Raw genomic sequence first — 22547 nt, 5'->3', positions numbered from 1 at the left:
AAGGAAGGAGCAGGACCAGAGCACAGTAGGGATACCTGCTTCGTCTCATTCTCCATCCCTCCCCTCCCCCCCCCCCAGCACACACACACACACACACACACTCAACACTGCGATTCAGGATCTCAGTTTCTAATTCCCCATATCCTTCCTCTCCCTTCTCTCCAGAACCTGGAACCCATCTCCCCCCAACATATCCTACTCTCTCCCCACGTTCTCAATCCCAGAACCTCCCTTCCTCTCTCCCATCCCAGATTCCTGATTTCCCCCTTTCCTCAATCTTTCCCCATCTCTCATCCTCCCCATCCTCTGTCCATTCTATCTCTCCTCCTCCATTCACAGTCGTATTTCCTTCTCATACTCCTTCCTCCTATCTCCTTTCCTTTTGCCTTCTCCTCACCCCATCCCTAGTCTTCTTCTTTTCCTCCCCCCCCCCCCCCCCCCCCCACCTCTGGCCCTCTTACCCACTCCTTCATTTCTGCCCATCCCTGAGATCTCATCTCTGCACTGATACTTGGGTTTCCTTTTCCTCACCCAATAAAAAAAATAAATTATACAGATAAAATCAAGGTTGGAAAATTACTTAATTTTTATAATGTCATATAAAAGATGGACATGTTTGGCATGGTCCTTCAGAATTTTCCAATTTTTGCCACAGAATCTACTCCTGAGCTGACACACGGGGGGGGCCGTGCCTTACATCTTACTAATGGAAAGGGGGGTGTGAGTGTGTGGGGAGGGGGGGAGGGTCCTGAGGGCAAAACTCAAAATCCATCTCTGAGTGTATGTGCCAGAGAAGGAGTGGCAGAGCAGGGGCTGACATTTCAGCTGGAACGAAAAAAAAAAAAACAGAACAAAACACCTTTTCTCACAAGTTATGAGTTTGGGATATACCAAAGCTACCTTAAGCTGTGACCGGGCGAACTATAAATCAGTTCAAGTGAGTTGCAAATGACCAGCCACTCTGAGACACAGCCCCAAAACAGTGAGGCAGATGAGTACCTAACTACTTAATCCATGAGCCCCGATGTATCGAGTTATTGTAATTGGTTAACAACTATTATCTTTATTAGAAAAGAAAGGAAACTACCTTCTAAGGAAATATTTCTTGCCAGAAAGAGGGGTGGATGCACTGAAAGGCCTCCTAAAGAGGTGACAGTGGTAGAGGCAAAAGATAGCACGGGAGTCTAAGAAGACCTGGCAAAACCAGAGATCAGGAAGGGTCCCAGCTGCTTTAATAGGAAGAGAAATCGGGCAGACTAGATGGGACTCCTGGCTTTTTATCTGCTGTCATACTCTGTGCTTCTAATACAAGGTGAAGCAAACAGCACACAGATTTATTCCTTCAAATTCCAACATCTTACAATTGTTATTGCTTTCCTGTCCCCCTATTATCCCCAACTCACTACTTAAAAAAAAAAAAAAAATATTATTTATCAAATCCCTTGCCATTTTCCCAATATAGGGAGCATTTTGTTTCTTCTTCTGCAGTGAAAATTTTAAAGCTGTCTTTCCACCTCAAATTGAGTTTATGTTAAAGTTTCCAGAACAATTGATAGCTCTAATCAGGGCTTAAAGTGTAGACAGAAAGGAAGTGGAAGTATGGAGGGGATGAGATGAGTGGGGCAGGACCAGGGCCAGGTGTGAACTCTCTCTCTCTCACACACACACACACACCCACACCCACCCACACACAGACACACTCTCTCTCACATGCCACCCCCCACCCCCACACAGACACACTCTCTCTCTCTCTCACACCCACACACACACCCACAGACACACTCTCTCTTTCTCATACACACACACACACACACACACACACACACTCTCTCTCTCTCTCTCACACACACACACACACACACTCTCTCTCACACACACACCTCCCCCCCCACACACCCAGACACACTCTCTCACATGCCACACCCCCACCCCGACACACTCTCTCTCTCTCACCCACACACACACCCACAGACACACTCTCTCTTTCTCATACACACACACACACACACACTCTCTCTCTCTCTCTCACACACACACACACAGACACACCACATACCGAATCAAAGTCATGTGCCTGTCCTTGCCTCAGGGTAAGCAGCTCCCACACTCTTTGTTCTTCTCTGCTTCCTCCAAGGGCTGGTGACGGGTGGGGGGCATGAATGATCCATGCAACTACTTGCTCTCTTCTGTTTCCTCAGGAGCCAGAACTGATATACACTGCCGGCTCTGCTCTGCTTTCGCGGGTCCCAGAAAAAAGGTGGCAGAATGCCATTCTGGGTTGTTCTGCCAGAAATGAAGCCTTCGGTAATGGACACAAAAAGGGGTTACATTAGCATTAAGTTTGAGAGAGGTAGTGCATTCATCAAGACCAGGGTTGAAGCAATTGGCATTACTGCTCACGGGTTTCAAACTGTGAGCAGTAATGGAGAAAGGAATTTGTTTAATAATAATTTTTTTTTAAGTGGTGAGATAGGGATAAAAGGGTTAGAGGAAAGCAATAACAATTCTTTTCAGGTAACTAGTACTTTACTAAATGTGGGTGTTGTTTTCTTCACCTTGTATTAGAAGCATAGAGTATGACAGCAGATAAAAAGCCAAAAGTCCCATCTAGTCTGTTCAATTTCCCTTTCCATTAAAGCAGTTTGGACCCTTCTTGATATCTGGCTTTGCCCTTGCTTCCTCACCATGTACCTGGCCCATGTCTTCTTTGACTCCCATGCTAATTAAAACCTTGGGTTTTTTTTGTGACTATTCTTTGCTCTGCAGTGTCTGCTTCAATATCACCCCTTTCTCTTCTATCCCCTTCAATACAGGAAGAGAGGTGGGGGGAAGGGGCTGGGTTAGGGAGCAGAGTGGCTTTTCTCCTCTCTGGGTGCTTCAGGCTCAGCCCCTCTCCTTCTCTTCCCTGCAGGCTGCCTGGAGAGGAAGGGCTGAAGCAGAACATCATTGCCGCTCTGCCTCTTGAGCTGAAAAGAAGTCCCGGAACTGCGTTCCAGCCCGATCCCCTACAAATTAAGCCCTGGTTTCAACGCATGCTTGTTTCATTCCCGGAACACAGTTTCTTCTTTCATGTACACAGTCTTTTTCTCTTGCCCTCAGACTTTGGCACTGCACTGCCGGCGCTTTAATCCATGTGCTGAAATCTGTAAAAATGTCATGTTCTGACCTTCAGAGTTGTGTATTTTTAAAGTACAAAGAGGTTTAAAAAAAACAAGGGGGGAACCTAAACCAAACATTTCTGTTTTTCAGCTAAAAAAGGCCACTCTTGTATCTTCTCTCCAATAAACTCTCCTTGAGCATTTCACAACAATACAAAGTAAACAGAGGCACGCAGCAGCGGAAGAGAAACCGCAGAGGGAATGGCAGAAAGCTGCTCAGTGAAAAAGAGGCAGCAAGAGCCGTGAGCTCTGGAAACAGCCATCCTAAGCAATTAACATTTTATTCTGGAACTTTGGCAGGACAGATGATTGCTCATTGTTAGGAAGCGATACAAGATGCACTCCTTCAGTTATTACTGAAAACACTATTGTAAAGAGGAAACAAGCAGGGAATCTATTTCAGAAAGTAAGGCACTGCATTCCAGCACCCGCCTCTTCAAGTCCAGGTCCTGGTTCTTTAACCCTTTCTAAGGTGTTCGCTTACAACGGAAGCTTTTAGAAGTACTTGGCTGAGAGGGGAATATGATAGAGGTCTATAAAATCATGGGAGGTCTAGAACTGGTAAATTTGAATCGGTTATTTACTCTTTCAGATAATAGAAGGACTGGGGGCACTCCATGAAGTTAGCAAGTAGCACATTTAAAACAAACTGGAGAAAATTATTTTTCATGCAACACACGATTAAGCTCTGGAATTTGTTGCCAGAGGATGTGGTTAAAGCAGTTAGTGTAGCTGGATTAAAAATGTTTGGCTAAGATCCTGGAGGAGAAGTGCATTACCTGCCATTAATCAAGTTGACTTAGAGAATAACCTCTGCTATTACTGGCATCAGTAGCATGGGATCTAGTTAATGTTGGGTACTTGCCACATACTTGTAGCCTGGTTTGGCCACTGTTGGAAACAGGATGCTGGGCTTGATGGACCCTCAGTCTGGCCCAGTGATTTATTTATTTATTATTTTTTTATACTGTTTATCTCAAATCTAAACATTTATATCATTAATACAAATCACATACAATAAAAAATATTAAAAGATATTAAAAACAATTCTGACATCATTATTTTATATTAAAAATACAAAAGTACATTTACAAATCAAAAGCATCTTGTCTTTTTGTTTTTTTAATACCACCTAACCTATGCCAAACAAAAAAAGACCTCTCTCCCACTGTTTTAATCAAATTTTATTTTTTCAAATGCCTCCCTAAAAAGCCAAGTTTTTAATGCTTTTTTAAACAATTTCAGATCCCTCAGTAATATTGGTTCTTCTGGCATTAAATTCCAAGGTAATGGTCCTGCTATTCTTACAGCCCTTTCCCTTACCATATTTAAACGAATCTGCCTAGTTGAAGGTATCACCAAAAAAACCCTTATTCGCTGATCATAGCTCTCATTGAGGCCCATGTAGCAGTAATCTTGTTCCCAACCGATCATCATCTAGATTATTAACAATTTTATGAAATATCATCCAAATCTTATAACGAATTCTATATTCTACTGGTAGCCAATAAAGATAGAATGAAGCCGGCGTAATATGTTCATCATTTCCTACCCCCCAAGAACACCCTAGCAGTATGGTAACTTCTTATGTTCGTAACAGATCGATTCTTGGGAGCCATGTCCTGTCTTCCTCTCCCTATCCCTCCTGGATTTCTCAGGGAAATCACAGTGTCTTCCAGGCAGCAATGTCTTAAATACCAACTGCTCAGAAAAAAAAAATATATATATGTGTATATATATTTACACATATCTACTTAGGGAGGTCTGTGAGGAGCCAAAATGCTGTTTGAAATGTCCACATCCTCACCCTTCAGGAGCTGCAGCAGGCAAGAGAGCAGAAAACCAACACAGAAAGAGATTTGGGGTTAATAAGGAAGAGATAAATGAAAGCATTAGAAACGCCTGCTGCAAAATGTTGTGCATGCTTTGTTTGGATTCTGATTACTTCCGCCAATCCTACTCGCCCGATACCTAGGAATTTTGCAGGTTCAAGGATGAGACTGCAGGGTTCAAAGTCTGAATAAGCTCCGCTCTCATAAGCTGCGCACTAGTTTCAGATAGCACTGGAAAGACAGACTTGTCCTTATGTGAGGGGTGAAATTTAAAAAAAGTAAATAATCAATTAGCGAACCTGAATTTTGAATTTCGGCCAGACTCACACATGGCTCATAGAAAGTCACCATTGGGCAAATATCTATGGATGCCTCAGGGAAGGGAAATGAAATAAAACTCTGAAATGTGTGGCCCTGTCCCACTGGAAGGGCCTGTAGTCGAGGAGAGCTACAAAACGAGCTCTGTCGCTTGGCATTGCTGCAGTAGCTGCAAATGTATTCTCAGAAGAAACACGCCGGAATTAGTGGGATGTGGTTCGAAGACTAAATTACTTCCTCCCTTTCTGGATCTCGCTACTGCAAAAGGGCATCGCAAGCCATGACTCCCTCCCAATGCCTTGGTCAGCTTTTCTGTCCCCCACCCCTCCCCCCCGCAGCGAGCTCTCGGGGACCTCTGATATTTCTCAGGAAATCAGGTCATGAAAAAGCCACTTGTGAAAACCCAGCAACAACAAGCAAGGCGACCAAGTAACCCGGGTGTTAGTACTTATAGCATCTTCTACTCATAAAAGATATCGCATATGGACCAGACGAGCTCATCGTTTTTTTTCCAGACACAGAAAATGGGAAAAAAAACAGTTCTGTGCATCTGGTCCACGAAGAGGCAGGAAGAGTTCTGCAAACACGATAACTGGAAAGATATGAGAATACGGGCGAAATGCAGAGGGCAAGGTGGGCGGCACCTCCGCCTTCAAGTTGCATGTTGACCCGGCAGCCCCCAGTGCAGCGGCATAAAAACGACGACTGCCAGTTCTAGCCCGACGTGGAGGCAAAGTCTTGCCTTCAGTGCACTGCAAACTGAGGAGGCGGCCGAGCTATAAATATAACCTCGTCCCTCTGAAGCAGGCCTCTCCCTGCCACGCTTGTACTATTTTATCCCGTGCACTGTAATTTCTTTCAAATAATGGGTCATTTTGTGTAAAGTACCACATCAGGGGCATGCTCTGCCCAGAAGCTGGGACTGGCATGGAATCCAAACAATTAACCCGACGTTAAGTGGCTGTGTCATTCCTGCTTTTCGGAAACATTTCAAACGTGTCTTGCTTTTAATGCATTGAAGATGTTTTTTCGGTTTTTTTTTCTTGCTGTATTTTAATGGATTAGAGATGGGTTAGTTTGCTGCCTTTAATGATGTTTTACTTTACATTATACCTTGCTGTGTTGGTACTGCTGAATATGCAAGAAAACCAAGTATTTAGAAACACATAAAAGAATATAAAACAAATAAAGGATGAACCTAGTTTCGCTTCTGAGGCACCTGAAACAAAACTGCAAGGAAAACACCTCCTAGCTAAGAGTAAAAGAGCCAGCTGCAGAAAAATTAACGAGAATCACACAAGGGAAAGGAATTTTTTTTTAAAAGTCAGCCGGCATTCACAACCAGCCTGATTGTTTCCAGAGAGAGAAAGTGATGCATTGTCATTAGGCAATAGTGGGGTTTTTTTTTCAATTCCACATCCAATTTAAAAACCATTGAGTCCTACAAACATATCTTTATATGTGCTCCTTGTCTTGCCTTCATACAAACGGTTTTTATTCTTGCTTTTGGTTCTGCTGTACAACAAAGAGTGCCAGATCCACCAGAGATGTAATTACAAAATCCCAGTGCATTTTTTTTTCCTGCCACATTCCACACCCTTTATATATCATTTGGCATCGCATAACACCAAATATATCATTGAGGTCCGACCTCATTAAACAAAACGCTCCATTGTCCTACATTAAACCAGCAGGCAGAGGGCCTTCACGTCTCTTGCTTGTGCCGATAAACATTCCTTCAGAAAGGTTAGTCTGAATAATTATAAATTTGCATGCGGTTAGATAGGAGACTAAGGAAGAATGGGCTGGGGACATGGAACCAGTCACTTCTGCTGCTCACCAGGAGAGCTAACATGGGAGTACTTTACCGACACTGCGCTGTGTCTGATCACCAGCGAGGATGTCCGTTAACCTACTGCTTAGCATTCTAGTCCTGCCAATCCATATACTTTATGTACCCACACATATGCATAAGTATGTGTGTACATAAAACGATTGGTTGGGGGAATTTGACTTCCCATTGCAACACCTTATGCTTTGAAGGTAGTGAATGAGCAAACCCTGAAACCCTGAAGAGCTTGGTGCAATAATGCAGCTCGATCAGCGGGTGTAGGTCTACCAAGCAGTAATGCCCAACTGAAAGTGTCATCAGCATTCAGAGCCCTGCTTGCTCACCATGCTGTGCTATGATAGTTTCTTTACTGTGAAAGGGAGGTGGGGATATTTAAAAGGGAAGCCAGCAAACAGAACTGTATCTACTTAGAACAATGCAAACCGGAAAGCCAGAGATGACCTGAAAAGGGCCATATCAAAGAAGAACTAAAGAAATCCTTTGCCGAAGTGCTAATGCACTTCATCATTTGGGGACAGATCATATACTAGCTTGAGTTGACAGCTGTTACTATGTTAGGCATAAAGTTAGTTCTCAAATTTTGGAACAAGAAGAATAAACATGGTCTGAGCACTGTGAAAGGTTTCTTCTTTCTCATGAAGTGTGTGAAACTGCCTTCTATTTGATTAACCATTTGCGTTAACCGTAAGTGCCTGCCCGTCAGAAGCAGAACACCTCCTGGGGTCTGTAGACTCTGCATGTACCCAAAAATAAAAACGAACCTCTGAGGCCATGATTACTGAGAGGTCGCAGCACATGCACCAAGGCTTAAAAATAGGATGACAGTTTTGTGGCTGCTTCTGCAAAAGAAAGTTTTGTAACACTGCAGTCTGCAGCAGTAACCAGTCAGCCACTACTTGAAACCATCATCTGCTCAGCTTTCTACATTTAAGCAATGCTAAACCACTACATGAAATTATAGCTCCGATAATGTACAGCAATAAAAACGCTCAGCATATCTTATTATTTGCTTCTTGTCAAGTTACCCACAATGTAAATGAAGTGGCTGACATTTAATGTAGGAATAAGCTACATGAGCTCCCTAGACATTAGAGCAACTTTTCCCATTATGCTAAGTAAACAGGTAGCACATCTCTTATTTAACATTTTGACTTTGGCTCCAGATTTCAGGGTGTAGTTGGAAAGTGGTTTTTAAACATCTTTTTCTAGGTCCTGGGAGTTCTTTGCTCTTCCTTTTCAATCAACAATCCATGGTTAAAGAGGATGATGCCAAAGGCTCTGCTATTTTTAGTGTCGAGAAATTATGATGAAATGGGAAATGGGGAATGCACACTCTAATTTTGTTGGCAGTGGCCCATGTCACATGATGTGCGCCATCCAACCAGAGAACAAAGCACAAATTTACTTTTAACAAACCTGAGATAACCTTGGCTTCAGCTAAAAATACCACTACTGGTGTTGGATCATAAAAAAAGGAGTCAGTTTTCTTTAGTTGTATTTCTGTCTTGGGTGGGATCTCAGGTAAAGCTGTGGCTGACTTTCTGGTTATTACTCACAACAATCCAAACCAGAGAATGGCATAAGTTTCCAAGCCTGGGCTTGACCACACTACTAAGACATTTTTTTAAATCTCTTTTTTATTGTGAAGTTTGTCAGTGAAGGAGAGGAATTGATACCATCATGCAATTAAAGCCATATAATGATTTTACAATGTCTTTCAGTGAACATGCACCAAATTCTTGAGTCTAGATATGCATTTTGAAAAATGTACTATTTTGGAGTAATGAAAAATATGCAAATGTATATAGCACTAATCTGGCAAGAAGTGTAGACCTTAATAGACTAAACCACATGATCCTGCCACCAGTTCTAAGCTACCAAACAGGAAAGACAGAAGCTTCTCTGTTTCTTCTGAAAAATGATGAACAAAGAGAACTTTTTGTGTTCATCCTTCCATACCATGAAGAGGGAAGGCTCTCCAAAATAGCAGTATTGTTTGAAGATACCACTAGGGCAGACAGTTGAACCTCATATTGACCTCTTGCCCATTATCAAACCCCTCCTAGTTCTCGGCACGTCATGCTCAAAGAAGCAGCACTTATGCTGGAGCTGTAGGTCTTTAATGCCAGATTAAGGACAAAGACTATTCATGCAATTAAAAATGTATGATGCATTTTCTGTAAAGTACCCGCTATACACCACCAAATCAATAAGGTGTCCACAAGCACAAGCTAGTGCGCTTGCAAAGTCAAGTGCATCTGCTGCACAGGAAACAAACAGTTCTCCCTCACCAGTCGGCAATCATAGCATTCTTTGCCAATAAAAAATGCGATGACATTGACCACTGGTTATTCTTGAAATATCTTTTTTATTTTTTCATGGACTGTATTTTTCATTTCCTTATTTTTAACTTTGAATTGTTTTAACACGTTGCCTTAAATTCAGACAGTTTTATTTAGTTTTGTTTCCCTATCTTAGAAACAGTGTTTTACTTATCTTTTTAATATAAGACCTTTGTTCAAATTTATGCTCCTAAAATAGCACTAATTCCCTTCATAAATTTGAGTGGCATTTAGGAACAGATCTAAGATATTTTTTGAGTGAATGAAAATACCAGGCAAAAAAAAAAAAAAACTCACTCCCAGAAGATCAATGGCAGAGCACTTACTTTGACGAAAGTCCAAGGAGCCTACGAGTATGGCAGTCAGTGATATGTCTTTGCTTGTTGTGAGGCCTTCCCCTTCTGCCAGCCTGGCAATCAGGGCCTTTAGCCTAGTTTGGATCTTGCAACTCTCATGTTGCTAAAATGGGTCTTTTAAACTTTATTATACAGAATATCTTTTGATAAGGAAGATAACTGCAATTTTCTTGCACAGTTGTTGAGAGAATAGGGCTGATTGGCAACCGAATAACTAGCAATTTAAGCTCCAGAGCTTGCCACTGACAGCACTAAACATCATATTGTTTTTTTTTTTTTTTTGCCTGGTATTTTCATTCACTCAAAAAATATCTTAGATCTGTTCCTAAATGCCACTCAAATTTATGAAGGGAATTAGTGCTATTTTAGGAGCATAAATTTGAACAAAGGTCTTATATTAAAAAGATAAGTAAAACAGTTAATGGTGTGCACTGCAAGAAAATAATTTCGCTGTTTTCCCACACCCTCCCTCCACCATGCCGAAAGTGATTTGTTTCTCTGCTTTTCAAGAGACCCAAGTTATGTTGGTATCATAGAGGCAGACGAATGTGGGATTGCAGCATGGTATATCATCAGGACAACACCTTTTTGATGACTACTAAGAGAGATCAGCTGCAGAGACAGATACGGCACCTGTTTAAGCGCACCAGTGGAAAGATCAATGGAGTTTCACCAAGGAGGGAGCTTGAGATTGTCCACAAAACTACGATAGAAAATCATTCTTTCCGAGCTTGCTGTCTGTTGTGAAGCACAAATTTCAGATGCAACAGTAATTTATTTTGCTTTAATTTTTCATTGCTATCACAGCTGATTTGGGGGGGGGGGGAGGTTCGGATCAGCAATGCTGTTATCAACCATAATCTAAACAAATCTTTTCTTTTTTTTTTTTTTAATGCCCAGCTTGAGCTGCTGCTTCCAGAAAATGGCACTCCCCTCAGGAGCTCAGAGCCAATGTTAAGCCATAAATGTAAAATAAACAAATGTAATTAGTACTGCTTAAACCAACCCAGTACCTGCATAAAGAGAATCCCTTTATCGTGCTAATGGATGTTTAAAGATGCCAAGGTCTCATCCTCAGCCAACACTTTTCAACATCTAATAAAACTGAAACAGAACAAATTAAAGTTGCATCTACCCTACCTGTTACACAATCAACCACAAGACAGGAGAGAAAAAGATTCTCTAGCATTGGTTAATGATCATCTCTAAAGGAAACAAACATCATAGGTCATAACTACTACTATAGTTAGACAAACAGAAGTAGGAATAAGGAATCAGCCCATTATACCACACAGCAGAGTCAAGAAAGAGTAGCTTTAGATTTTGAGAGGATTGGGCGCTCCTGTACCACACTAAATATCTTCGGTGCTACCTTAAACATTTGCAGTACTGTCTGTTATTTTGATGTTTGTTTACCTGCACTGGTGCCTGCACCCGTTGTGTGGTCTCCACCCATCAGGCCACCTTAGAAAAGAAAACGGTCAGGGTAAGTAAGGCTAGGAGAGACCGCAAAGGCCTTAAACCTGAAAGGGCAGAGAACCCCCCAATTATATTTAACAGTGCCTTGCTATTTTTTTTGTCTTTATTACCTGCTAGAGCTAAACGTAAAAATGTGCATTTATCTTCATTTTTCAGGACCAGCTTTGGCCGACCCCAAATGACTTAATTTTAAAGTCAGACTGGGAATGTTCTCAGCCTTCACACCGGATTGTGCTGTGTTTGGGTTTGCAATTCTTATCTGAATTAGAAAACTAAAGACAGCCCTTGCTCTGCATCATTAGTGTGCAAAGCAATGAATGCCTCTGAATCCAAGAGCCTCTCCCAACAGTCGATTCCCAGAGATTCCCTTCAGTTTCCCATGTTGTGGCGCCAGCGCTCTCTTACACCCTGTACCTCCATGGGATTTGAGCCTTTTGGTCCTCCCTTACCCTGGGTGGGTCAGCTTCCCCCGATTCTTTGAGCTCAACAGGCTCTGAACTAACAGCACTTCAGCAAAGACAGAGGAACTGATTCTAAACCCCGCTTAGATCCCACAGCATCATCAGCAAGAAGGTATGATCTTTTTTCAAACAATATTGCCTTCAAGTGGATGAGAGTGGGAATGAATGGGAAGCAGCAAAGCGCCAGCTATTCATGACTAATTCTGCCTTAAACTTGAAGTCTGTTTGTGCATAGGACCAGAGAAAAACCACAAAATCATTACTGTAATTACGTAACCATTTTCTCTTGCTCCATGGCCTCCTCCCATATATTTTCTAATTCGAACCTAACAGAATCATAACTAGAATCATAACTCTGCCCACAGCAGAGTTAAAAATTGGTGCTCTGTCCTTCACTTCCATCCTTCATTTTTTGGAAAAGATAGGAAGAAGAGATGAAATAGCCAATGCACTGCACCCTCCTCCCGATTTCTGTGCCCACTGTCAGAACATATGCCACACACTGCACCCTCCTCCTCCCCCTCCAGATGTCTGTGCCCACTGTCAGAGCATCTGCCACACACTGCACCCTCCTCCCCCTCTCGATGTCCGTGCTCACTGTCGGTGCAACCTAAGGCTTATTTGTATCACAAAACTCAATGCTTGTGTTCATAACTTTACAGGGCTCTTCTGAATCACAGAGCACTCCTTGGACAGACAACAGAGAATGTTAAAATTCAGCTAACAGCAGAGGGAAATAACTATAAAGGAGTTTGTTTTATTAGGGAGCATAGACTGCTGAGGCATCTTACTGTTGCTTTTCAAATGCTTTCTCGTGAAATCATCACCACTGAAAGAATCAGTGGTGTTAGGAGTGGAAGACGCATTGAAGCAAGGTACCTTAGCTCCTGCCGTGTTTGTCAATTTTAATGAATATGTTCCTTTAAATAGGAATATTTTATATAAGGCCTACCTTATTCTCAGCTGTGTATGTTTTGCTAATGTTAGAACAGGAGATCTCTGGAACTGCTCTGTTGGTAAACTGCTAAGGCTGCTCAAACAGAACCCTACTTATAGGCAATCAGTTAGGGTGAATAAAAGCCATACTGTTGTGCTAAACATGATAGTGAAAAGAGTCTACCCTTTCATTTCAGTTTGCTCCCAGAAAGATTTAACAAAGCATACCTGTGTTACCTGCACTTGGTGGCCGATGTGTCACTCCAGGAGACATGCTGTTTCTCTGCAAAGAAGGGTGGGCCAGAGGCAAGAGGTTGTGGTTACCCAGTGAACTAATCGGATTGCTGTATACCAAGCTGTTTGGGTTGGTCACTGGGATAGAAACTGGCATGTCAAAGTTGGGTGGTGGAACAGCCTATATAAGCAAAGAGAAAGAAAGGCGATCAAAGAACAAGAGCCTTAACATATTCTTACATCATTTGTTGTTAATACAGGCAAGAAATGGCTGATAACATTTAGAGGTCCATATTCAGAGCGTGTGGATGGCAAAGTGAGCCGGATAAGCTTATCTGCTCTGTTCTTCTTTCTCTGAGGCCAAACATAATCCTTCCGCCACCAGCTCTGCTCCATTTCCGTGCGGGAGCCTGACCTGATTTATTTATTTAACGCTTTTATAATCCGACATTTGTTTGCACATCACATCGGTCTACAGTAGAACAATTGAGCTATGAAAGGAAATGACATCTTAACAATTTGAACATCTTAACAATTTGAACAACTCTGGAGTCTGAAGGGCGAAAGGAGGTAGTAACACAAGAGACCAAAAACATAAAAAGGAACAAGTGACTATAATTATTGTAGCTGTAGAGGTCAGCATGTTGCAGTTTCATTTATACTGTGAGCTCTACTCTGCCTCCTTGGGCCCTAGAAAAAAAAGTGGCAGAACCTCATTTTGCATTGTCCCACCAGAAATTAAGCCCAGGTATGCTTATCATCAAGACCAGGGTTCAAGCCTTGACAACCATGGCTACTGCTCATCAGTTTCAGACTTGTCCTAATTCAAACCCTTTTTTGTGTTTTTGGTTTGCTCCTCAGCGTCTGGTTTTTTAATGACCCCCCCCCCCCTTCTCCTTTTGTTTCCTGTAGAAGAGGGGGGAGGGGGAGGTATAACACCAGGAGGGAAAGAGCTGGATTAGGGAGCAGACTGGCTGTCCTGTCTGCTCCAGGATCTCCCCCTCTTCTCCTCTTCCCTGAAGGCTGCCTGAAGGGGGCGGGGCAGGAGCAGAACACCCCTGCTTCTCTGTCTCTTAAGTCTGAAAAGAACTGGTGGATCTATGTTCTGGGCCACTCCCCCAGAAATGAAGCCCTGACCGATTGTTGTGTTACGGGCACCCCAGTGGTCCGTATCTGGAGGAAGCCATTCTAATCACAATCATTTCCCCGTATACAACTTGTTAGTTCTCATGGATTGGCCGTGCTATCTCCGTTACAGAATAAGTAATTCTGATGTTCATTCCTGCAGGAAGCTTTTACAATAGAAAAAGGTCTGCAAGATCTAGCTCTTGAACTGGACTCTAATTTGGTAATAAAATCTGAAAGTAAGTGCTTCTCTAAATATTTTATTCCCTGGGTGGCCTGGGTTTTCCCTTTGCTTCCAAAGGTGTAAGTCACCAAGACGGCAGCACACACACACAGATGACATGCATGAACATATATGGCAAACACACCACACCACACACCACACACACATGCACACACACACACACACACACACACACACACACACACACACACACAGAGTTTCTTGGTAAATTACTTTATGATGATTTTGCCACTATTTAAATGCTGTTGCATTATATCTACAAATACATTTACAGTTACTGTGATTATTATCAGATGTTTCTGAATACCTAAAACCTAGAAAACCTGATCTGTCTTTCTGAAGGCGAGCAGCAGTGGCCAGCCTTTCCTGCTGGCAGTGCTTCTGTTTTCCTATGGGTAAAGAAGTCAGGTTCCGCTCTGGACTGGTGGTTTCATCCATATCCCGTATTTCATGTCCGCAAGTCAATGCTTCAATGACTCTTTATTTCTGCTTGGACAGGAATCTAAGTCTCTTAAATTCTAACTTCACTGCAGTGTGTTCCTGCCACCCCTAATTTGTGGTGAAGTGGGCAAGGCAATGTGAAAGGGATATGCGACACCATGTGTGTGGGGCTTCTGTTAGGCTGTCATTTTGATGGTGCCATCCTTCCTGTGTACAATGGCAGTGTCCACGTTTAAGATCCGGACACCCTGTACTTCCAAACCACAGTGACCACATACTGAACTGCTACTCATGGGGCACAAAGCCATTAATTATGTTGGATACCATTTGTTTTAGGTCTGTGTTTCCATAATACAAAAAGGTTCTAGTGTCTATAAAAGCACAGTGTTTTGATTGGCATAGGCTGCGTATTTAACTGTTTTAACTATTTTTGTTCAATAGAGAGGTGAGTAGAGACCAGCAGATCACGGATGAGGTCATATGATTTCTTATATTGCAAGGATCTGGTTCTAATATACAGTCAGACACTGTAATTTTTTTTGCCTCCCAATATAGAGCATTTAGTTTCTATTATGCTGCACAATTAATAAGGAAGACTGAATGTTTTATGACGGGAGTGGCAGGGTTCAGGAATTGGAGCCATCCTATCTATTAAGGAAGCCAATACACCTACAAAGACAGTACCTGCAAGGCAAAGTCAAGAGGACCATGAAAAGTCCTAAAAAAAAATTAGTCTTGCCCTTTGTTGTGACCTCTACCCATTACCCCACCTAAAAATTATCTTCAGCTTATGGAATGAGATAAGTGGTGTGTGAAATGACAATGCATATTATCATTAGCATAGCTGACATCCTCCATTTGCACACCCAAAATGGAATGTAAAGTTACCATCTCTTTGACATCCTTAGTGTTACTATGAATGTTGGGTAATACAAACCATTTCTTAGTTCAGGCTTTTTGTGCAGCCGCACAGAGCAGTCTTCCTTGGGCCCCTCATATTGGCCCAAATACTCAGCATTTTCACAAGACCCTTGCCATTTTAGATAGTGACCTTACTTTAGGGCAAACGTATCGTGAGCTCCCAACTCTGTACTGTGACCCATGTTCTAAAGTGCTGGACGGGATAACTGACAGGTAACTTCAATCCTCAAATCCTACTTCATGCTTTCGAGGACCTAAGGGGGTCATTCATCAAATTGTGTTAGGGTGTTACGCGGGCGTTAGGGCCCTAACACCTGTGATAATGCCATAATGCATGTGATAAATATTGCATCGCTAAATGTGTATGCAAATTTGAAAATTTATTCAAGTGGGAGGAGTTTATGGAAATGAGGGCTGTTTAATGTTGTGTGTGAGATACCATAGTGCATGCTATTGTGGGGTTTAATGCTAGAAACAACTACACCTTTTTTCCTGCTGTTATGCCTGTGATAGCTGTGTGTTATGGCTGAAATGGGATTTGTGATATTTATTGCAAATCCTGTTTTGGGAGGGTGAGGAAGAGAGACAAAGAGCCCCTATGATGGTCTACTGATTTGTGAACTTTTTATGCTACTGTAGGGGGGGCACTAGTAACTTGGGGCTAAGGTTTGTGAGGTGAGTTGGGTTTTTGGGGGGCAGTTTTACATGCGCAGTCATACGTACGAACAGCACAGTTACCATCAGTGAAGATTTAATATGATTTGGGCCTGGATTCACCATTCTAACGCAGAATGGTGAATCCAGCGAAAATGGGGGCGGGGGGGGGCGGGACTGCGAAAGCCGGTAGCCATCGCACCACCACAGTGTTATCACTGCCGGCTTTTGCACCCAACAGCGCCACCGTGAAAGGTGGTGCTATTGGGCGCGCTCTGGCAACGATAATGGTGCTTACTTTATCACCGCAGCGAAGATAACGCCTCGTCCGCCTCCTCACCGCCCTGACTCCGCCCCCGGCAAGCTATCGCACGCGAAAAGGGACTTTTCACGTGCGAAAGCCGCTTATCGCTATGCGATACGGATAGAAAATGACCCCCTTGGAGTGATGAAAGTAGATTTGTACTATGTGCTGTCTACCTAGCTTGATTGCAGCTAGGTAGATAGTGCATTAAGCTAGGTAGCGAGAGCATGATACAAATCTACTCTTCTTTCACCTCTCATCCCTCCAAATCACATTAAATCTTCACTGATGGTAACTGTGCTGTTCATACATATGACTGTGCAAGTAAAATAGCTCCCTGAACACACCTCAGCCCCACAAAGCTAACCCTGAGTTACTAGTGCCCCCTCTTACAGTGGTATAAATAGTTAACGATTTTATGACTCTCTCTCTCTCTCATTGCCATGTGAAAATATCACAGGTACAATAAATTTAATGTGCATTGTAGTAAAATAGTGATGCAATATCAGGAAAATTACCCTAACCACACCCCTTTTTTATCACAGGCACTATTTTCACAAATTTTATAGCAAAATGATAAATTTATTCTTAAATTTGCTCCATTTGACTCAGCAGAAAAAATAAAAAGGCTGTCCAGAAACTGTTATCCAGAAAGGAAATCAATCAGTCCTGAATCGGAGATTTTATTTCACACATTTAGCGTACATTTTCGATATGGTGCCTAATTTACTTTCAAAAAGGCAATTAATAAATCCTAACAAATAAAATAACAATGGGAATCCTTTTCAGCCCACACAAAATAATACAATATTCAAACACAAAATACCTGCATAGTTAGCATTTGAAGAGCAGGGTGTTAGGAGGAACAGAGGCACACGTGTACTTGAAATCATCACGAATGAGGGCATATATTCTGCATATTGACTACATTTGAAGATTTTTTTAAACTTTACTATACATGTTAGTTTGCTTCCCCGACCAAGTTACCCTTTCCTTCCCCTCCCCTCTCTGTAAGCGTCTTCATACTGCAGCTACAAACATGCACATCATGAAAACACTCTTGTATTTTTACGAGGTTGAAAATCCACATACAGATTCAGTCAATCAATTTACCCACATAACCCCTCTTCTAACCCTTGTAGATTTTGACAAAGTCTTTGACAATTTCCCTTTAAAGACTATATCACGTTTATTTATTTGTTTATAACCCGCTTAAGCATAAAGCACTAAGCGGCATATAAATCAAACGTTCATAAAATTATAAGCAAACAAAAGAAATAAAACAAATAATCATATTGGAGACAAGGAAAAATCTTCTGTCTAATGTAAACAAACAAATATACACATATAAAGAACTAACAGCAAACACGACACACACAGAAGCTAATATTCAAAGAACCGGAAACCGGATAACTTAGCTGGTTAAAGTTGGCTGCATAAGTTATCAGGGATAATTGGTGGGCTAAACGTTCCACTGAATATCCACGAATGAAGTTATTTTGCTATACTTAGCCAGACAACTTTGAAATATAGCCAGTTAAGTTCCATAGTTATTCAGGAACATATTCCCGGATAACGTAAACCCTGCTCCTGCCCATGTCTAGGGATAACTGAATAAGTTATTTGGAGTTAGCCGAATAATTTATTCGGCTACCTCAACTCCTGCTGAGAACGCCCCGAATGCCTCCCACTTCTATATTTTACAAAATTTGGCCAGATAAGTGGCAGATATATTCAAAGGTCGAGGCCATTTTTGATTCATTTGGAATTTAACAAATTAATACAAGAATGGAATACCAATTGTTTTTAAACCAATGCACATCCCTAACAATTATTTCCCAAACTTGGTATCCAGCATGCAGGTCAACCCTTTAGGCTATGCAGGTCCTATATAGTGACCCTTAAGTACTTTTCTCCTTTGTGAAAAATTAAACTATTAACAGTACAAACAAGCAGCATTTAGCTAACTGTAATTTCACTTAGAGAAATAAGCAAATAACTTTTTAAAAATGCCATATTGCTCAAAGAAAAAAGACTTGAGCATAGACAGAATCACAAGGGTGCGTTTTTTTTCCCCCACCCTTCATTTTTAAAGTGGATTACAGTAAATTAATTTGTTTCAACTTGTGTGGCTTTTCACATAAGCTGTGGCTGTGAGTTACAATATCTATGTGCTCTCAAACACAACTAGAAATATTTCAGATATGTAGGTATGTGGCAGAGATGGACAGAGAATATGGAAAATATGCTTACTGCCTGGTTTGTTCCATGCCTTGAATTCTGACTTCACAGACCAGGCATTCTCTCACAGGGCCCCTGATGTTAGCTGCCCCTTATCCATTCACTTCAACCCTAATGCTATAAATAATTTCCAATGGCTTCTGCTGCTCTCCCCACATTCCTGTCACCTCTACAGTCCCTAATGACCTGACAGTGGGGGACAAAAGGAGCAGTCAGGAGAGAAATGATTAGCAGTTGGATTAGGATTTTCAGCCTTGCCTGGACCTGGGAGGAACAACTTTGGAGGTCACTCACAGCTGCAAATCTCCTCTCCCATCAGCGGTGACCATTAGACAGACAGACTGACACAGAGAATATCATTCACAGCTGCTGAAACAATAACTTCAATGTTTACATTTCTCAAATTATATCTAAAATGTGAAGTGGCTCACGACTATCTATAATGTGGTCACTGTGCCGCTGACCTGGCTTGACAGTATAAAGTGATCCTTCCAGATTCCCCAGACTCAGAAGGGCAACAACGTCCTTCCAATTTACAAAATGAGTTCTAAGAATAAACCAGAATCTTATAAACCAACACCGCATAGCTGCTGAACTCTTTAGGAAACACTTACTATCTTCCTGGCAAACTAGGTAGAGGACGTGATATTTTGGGAGAACTGACAGGATTTAAACCTGCGTGTTCTCCTTGGCTTCGTTTTTTAACCTCTCATATTTGTCTCATAAATATGTTAACGCAAGCAAACATTATTCGAAATGTAGTCTTTATGGATCTAAGGTCAGATTATAATTGAATATGAAGTTGTTTTGGAAAAAATAGGATACATTAGGTATGGATCCTACACTATTGAAATTAATTATGGGGTAATCATATAAATTTAAAGTCTATACAGTAATTTGGAAAAAATTGCATCTTTGCTTTAATGTTATTCAATTTATAGGTGAATAATACTATTAAGAACATTTCAAATGTTAATTTGTATTCCCAGAAGGTTTAAACAGACTTGAATATCTCTTGTTGAAGACCGACACAGCTTTGCTGTTATGTATTGACCTCCAGAGAGCTATGCTTCAGTTTACTAAACTTTGCGTGGTGAATATCCAGGGAGGGTAACTTTCAAATGACTCTGTGTGGTCTATATACACATGTATAAGGCTGCAGTATTATATAACCTGCACGTACCAGGTATGTGCAGATTATAAAATACATATATTTCTATCCCCTAATACATGTGTGTATGTGTTTCCTTACATGCAAATATCTGTAATGCATTGAAAGTGCATATTTTTCCCGCCTATTTTAAAAACATCCGAGCATAGATTTTACGCACAAAAGTTGTGACTTGCTCACATAAAACCCTGTTATTGCACGGAATTCAGTATATTTTAAAACGTATGCGCATAATTGAAATCACCAGTTTACCAAAACCTGCACCAGTCCTTCTCCAGGTTGTTGAGACCCTCCCAGTTCCTCACTCTGAATACCCCCAGTTCCCTTAGATCCTACACCCAACAAACAGGAGACAATTGCTGAGTCTAATATCAATTGTGCGAGATAATTACTGGGTACAAAATTACGTGAATAAGTTGCCAAAGGTATGCACATAAGTCTCTTATAAAACAGCAACTTGCGTGTGTAGCTCATAGTCCCGCCTTGGAACGCCCGTAGATCACCCATTCTCTTGCTCAGAAATGTGTGCATGGAACTGAAACTGTGCAAGCACTTTCAATGTTTTCAAAATGGCGTGCATCCAAGTACAAGCTACTTACACGCATAGATGTTAACTGCATGCATGTAAATGCTTTGAAAATGTATCCCCAAGAATTAATTATTCAAAAACAAAGGGGCCTGGCAATGAGAAGATGTGGAAAAACAAGCCAATGCAATGTTGAATCTTATCACCATCTAAGAATTACATGTATAACCTCCAGATCAAAGTTAGTCCAATGAAAGGTATCCGAAATATGAGCCACACAGCCACAACTATTATGTACTTTTATAATGTATTTTAAAAAGAGATATTTATTTACAGCTAATCCAGTATGTAACTGCTAGGCTGATTACTGGAGCTAATTCATGGGATAGGATTTTTTTCCTACACTCAAGGAGCTTCATTGGCTGCCTGTCCAGCAGCGAGTTCTATTTAAGGTTTATATTTTGATCCATAAGATCAAATACTGTGAGGAATCTCACTGTTTAAGTAAACTGCTTAAGAATTATGTATCTGTTCAAGCATTACTTTCTGTTTGGGAAGCTAAATTACAGGAAACACATTCAAAAGCATTTTCTGGAGAAAACCCAGTTCTGTGGAATGCATTACCTGCGAAGCTGTGCATACTGTCTGATTATTTAGCATTTAGGAAAATAATAAAAGCAATGTTGTTTAAGCAGGCATTTGACCATGTGCTATGCCTAGAATTTTAGCTAGTTTCCTCCTGTCACTTTTAGCTGATTGGTTAGAGTTAGCCACTTGGTGATATCTGTATTTTGTTTGGATTTTCTAACAGCATTGTATGTGATCTGTATGCAGCTCCCTCTTTGGGGACTTCCCAGAAAGCAGGGGTTCACACTTGTGCCTGGGGCCAATCTTATTCACAGTTCTCCGATCTTCTCTATTCCTCCCAGCCACAGTGTCAATAAGCCACACCAGGGTGCCGGGGTTTCACTGGCAGGGAGGAGGGTAGACCTAACTCACAGGGGGAGGGACCAGGTAACATAGACTCTCACAGAAATATTCACAATTTTTAAGTCCTTGCTTGGGGCTTCTTTGACCCAGAAGAAAAAAGGCGAGACACTTGAGTTGGGTGTTCAAAATAATGCTTACACCTAACCAAAGTGCTTGAAAAGTTCAACCCACAAAAATAAAGATCAATAAAATCTTCATAGAAAAAGAATAGTCCAGGGGTGCCAGTTCTCAAACTGGTCAAACTGAGTCAATGTCCCACTTGGTGATAATGCTGGGAATCCTACTCCTGGGTGGTAGAAAGCAGGCCTCAGTAGGGCAAAGGTCTCCTATATTTCTCTCCTGATGGCAACATTTCAATGGTGGGTTTCTGGTTTACAGGCCCCAAGAAAAATCGAACGTCCAACAAAATCCCTCTCCTTCCTCTGGAGGGCAGGACTTGGTGGCAAGATGTTTCTTCAACCAAAAAGAAACTTTCTCCTCTAGAACAAGACACTCCAAGCCCTCCCTTCTACTTGGCTTCCTTCTCCTGACCTTCCTCAGACAGGGGGACTTCCTTCCTGAGTAGTAACAGGTCTCAACACCCAAATTCAGTGGAAAAAAACCTCTTCTTTTCCCTCCAAAGGGCAGATTCTCCCCGGTGAAAGAAAAGCCCAACCCACTGAATAGGCCGTAGAGCCCAAAGGAATTCCCTATCACTCTTTTCCCTTCTCTCCAAAAAAAAAATAAAGCTACAACTACCCCTCTACACATGTACCACCATGACTGACAAATCCAGATTAGCCTTGAGGGAAAGAGTCCTTAGGGATGATCTGCCAATTGCTGGAAATTTCCCTAAGTGCATGCTAAGGGCAAGTTAGTTACTGAGGGATCGTACCATTCATTACATGTACCGTATTTTTCGGACTATAAGGCGCACCAGATTATAAGGCGCATTATCAATGAGCGCCTGCTAAGGCGTCCAG

At 41.7% G+C, this 22547-nt stretch overlaps 1 protein-coding gene across 10 annotated transcripts in view; it reads right to left on the bottom strand.

The window, feature by feature from the left end:
- Nucleotides 1-22547, bottom strand: part of MEF2C (myocyte enhancer factor 2C) — a 354211-nt gene that overhangs the window by 52414 nt on the left and 279250 nt on the right. For 8 of the 10 annotated variants that reach the window (XM_029573607.1, XM_029573583.1, XM_029573575.1 and 5 more), the window contains 2 exons: nt 12963-13149; nt 11275-11322 (listed from right to left, as the gene is read on the bottom strand). In XM_029573607.1, the coding sequence (XP_029429467.1) occupies nt 11275-11322; nt 12963-13149 (235 nt within the window). The remainder of the gene's footprint in view (nt 1-11274; nt 11323-12962; nt 13150-22547) is intronic. The other 2 variants (XM_029573591.1, XM_029573567.1) reach the window with 1 other exon arrangement.

The sequence above is a fragment of the Rhinatrema bivittatum genome, chromosome 1 (assembly GCF_901001135.1).
Source record: "Rhinatrema bivittatum chromosome 1, aRhiBiv1.1, whole genome shotgun sequence".
NCBI classification, from domain to species: domain Eukaryota; kingdom Metazoa; phylum Chordata; class Amphibia; order Gymnophiona; family Rhinatrematidae; genus Rhinatrema; species Rhinatrema bivittatum.
The sequence above is the reverse complement of the archived record's forward strand: the minus strand, read 5'-3'. Positions and strand labels throughout refer to the sequence as shown.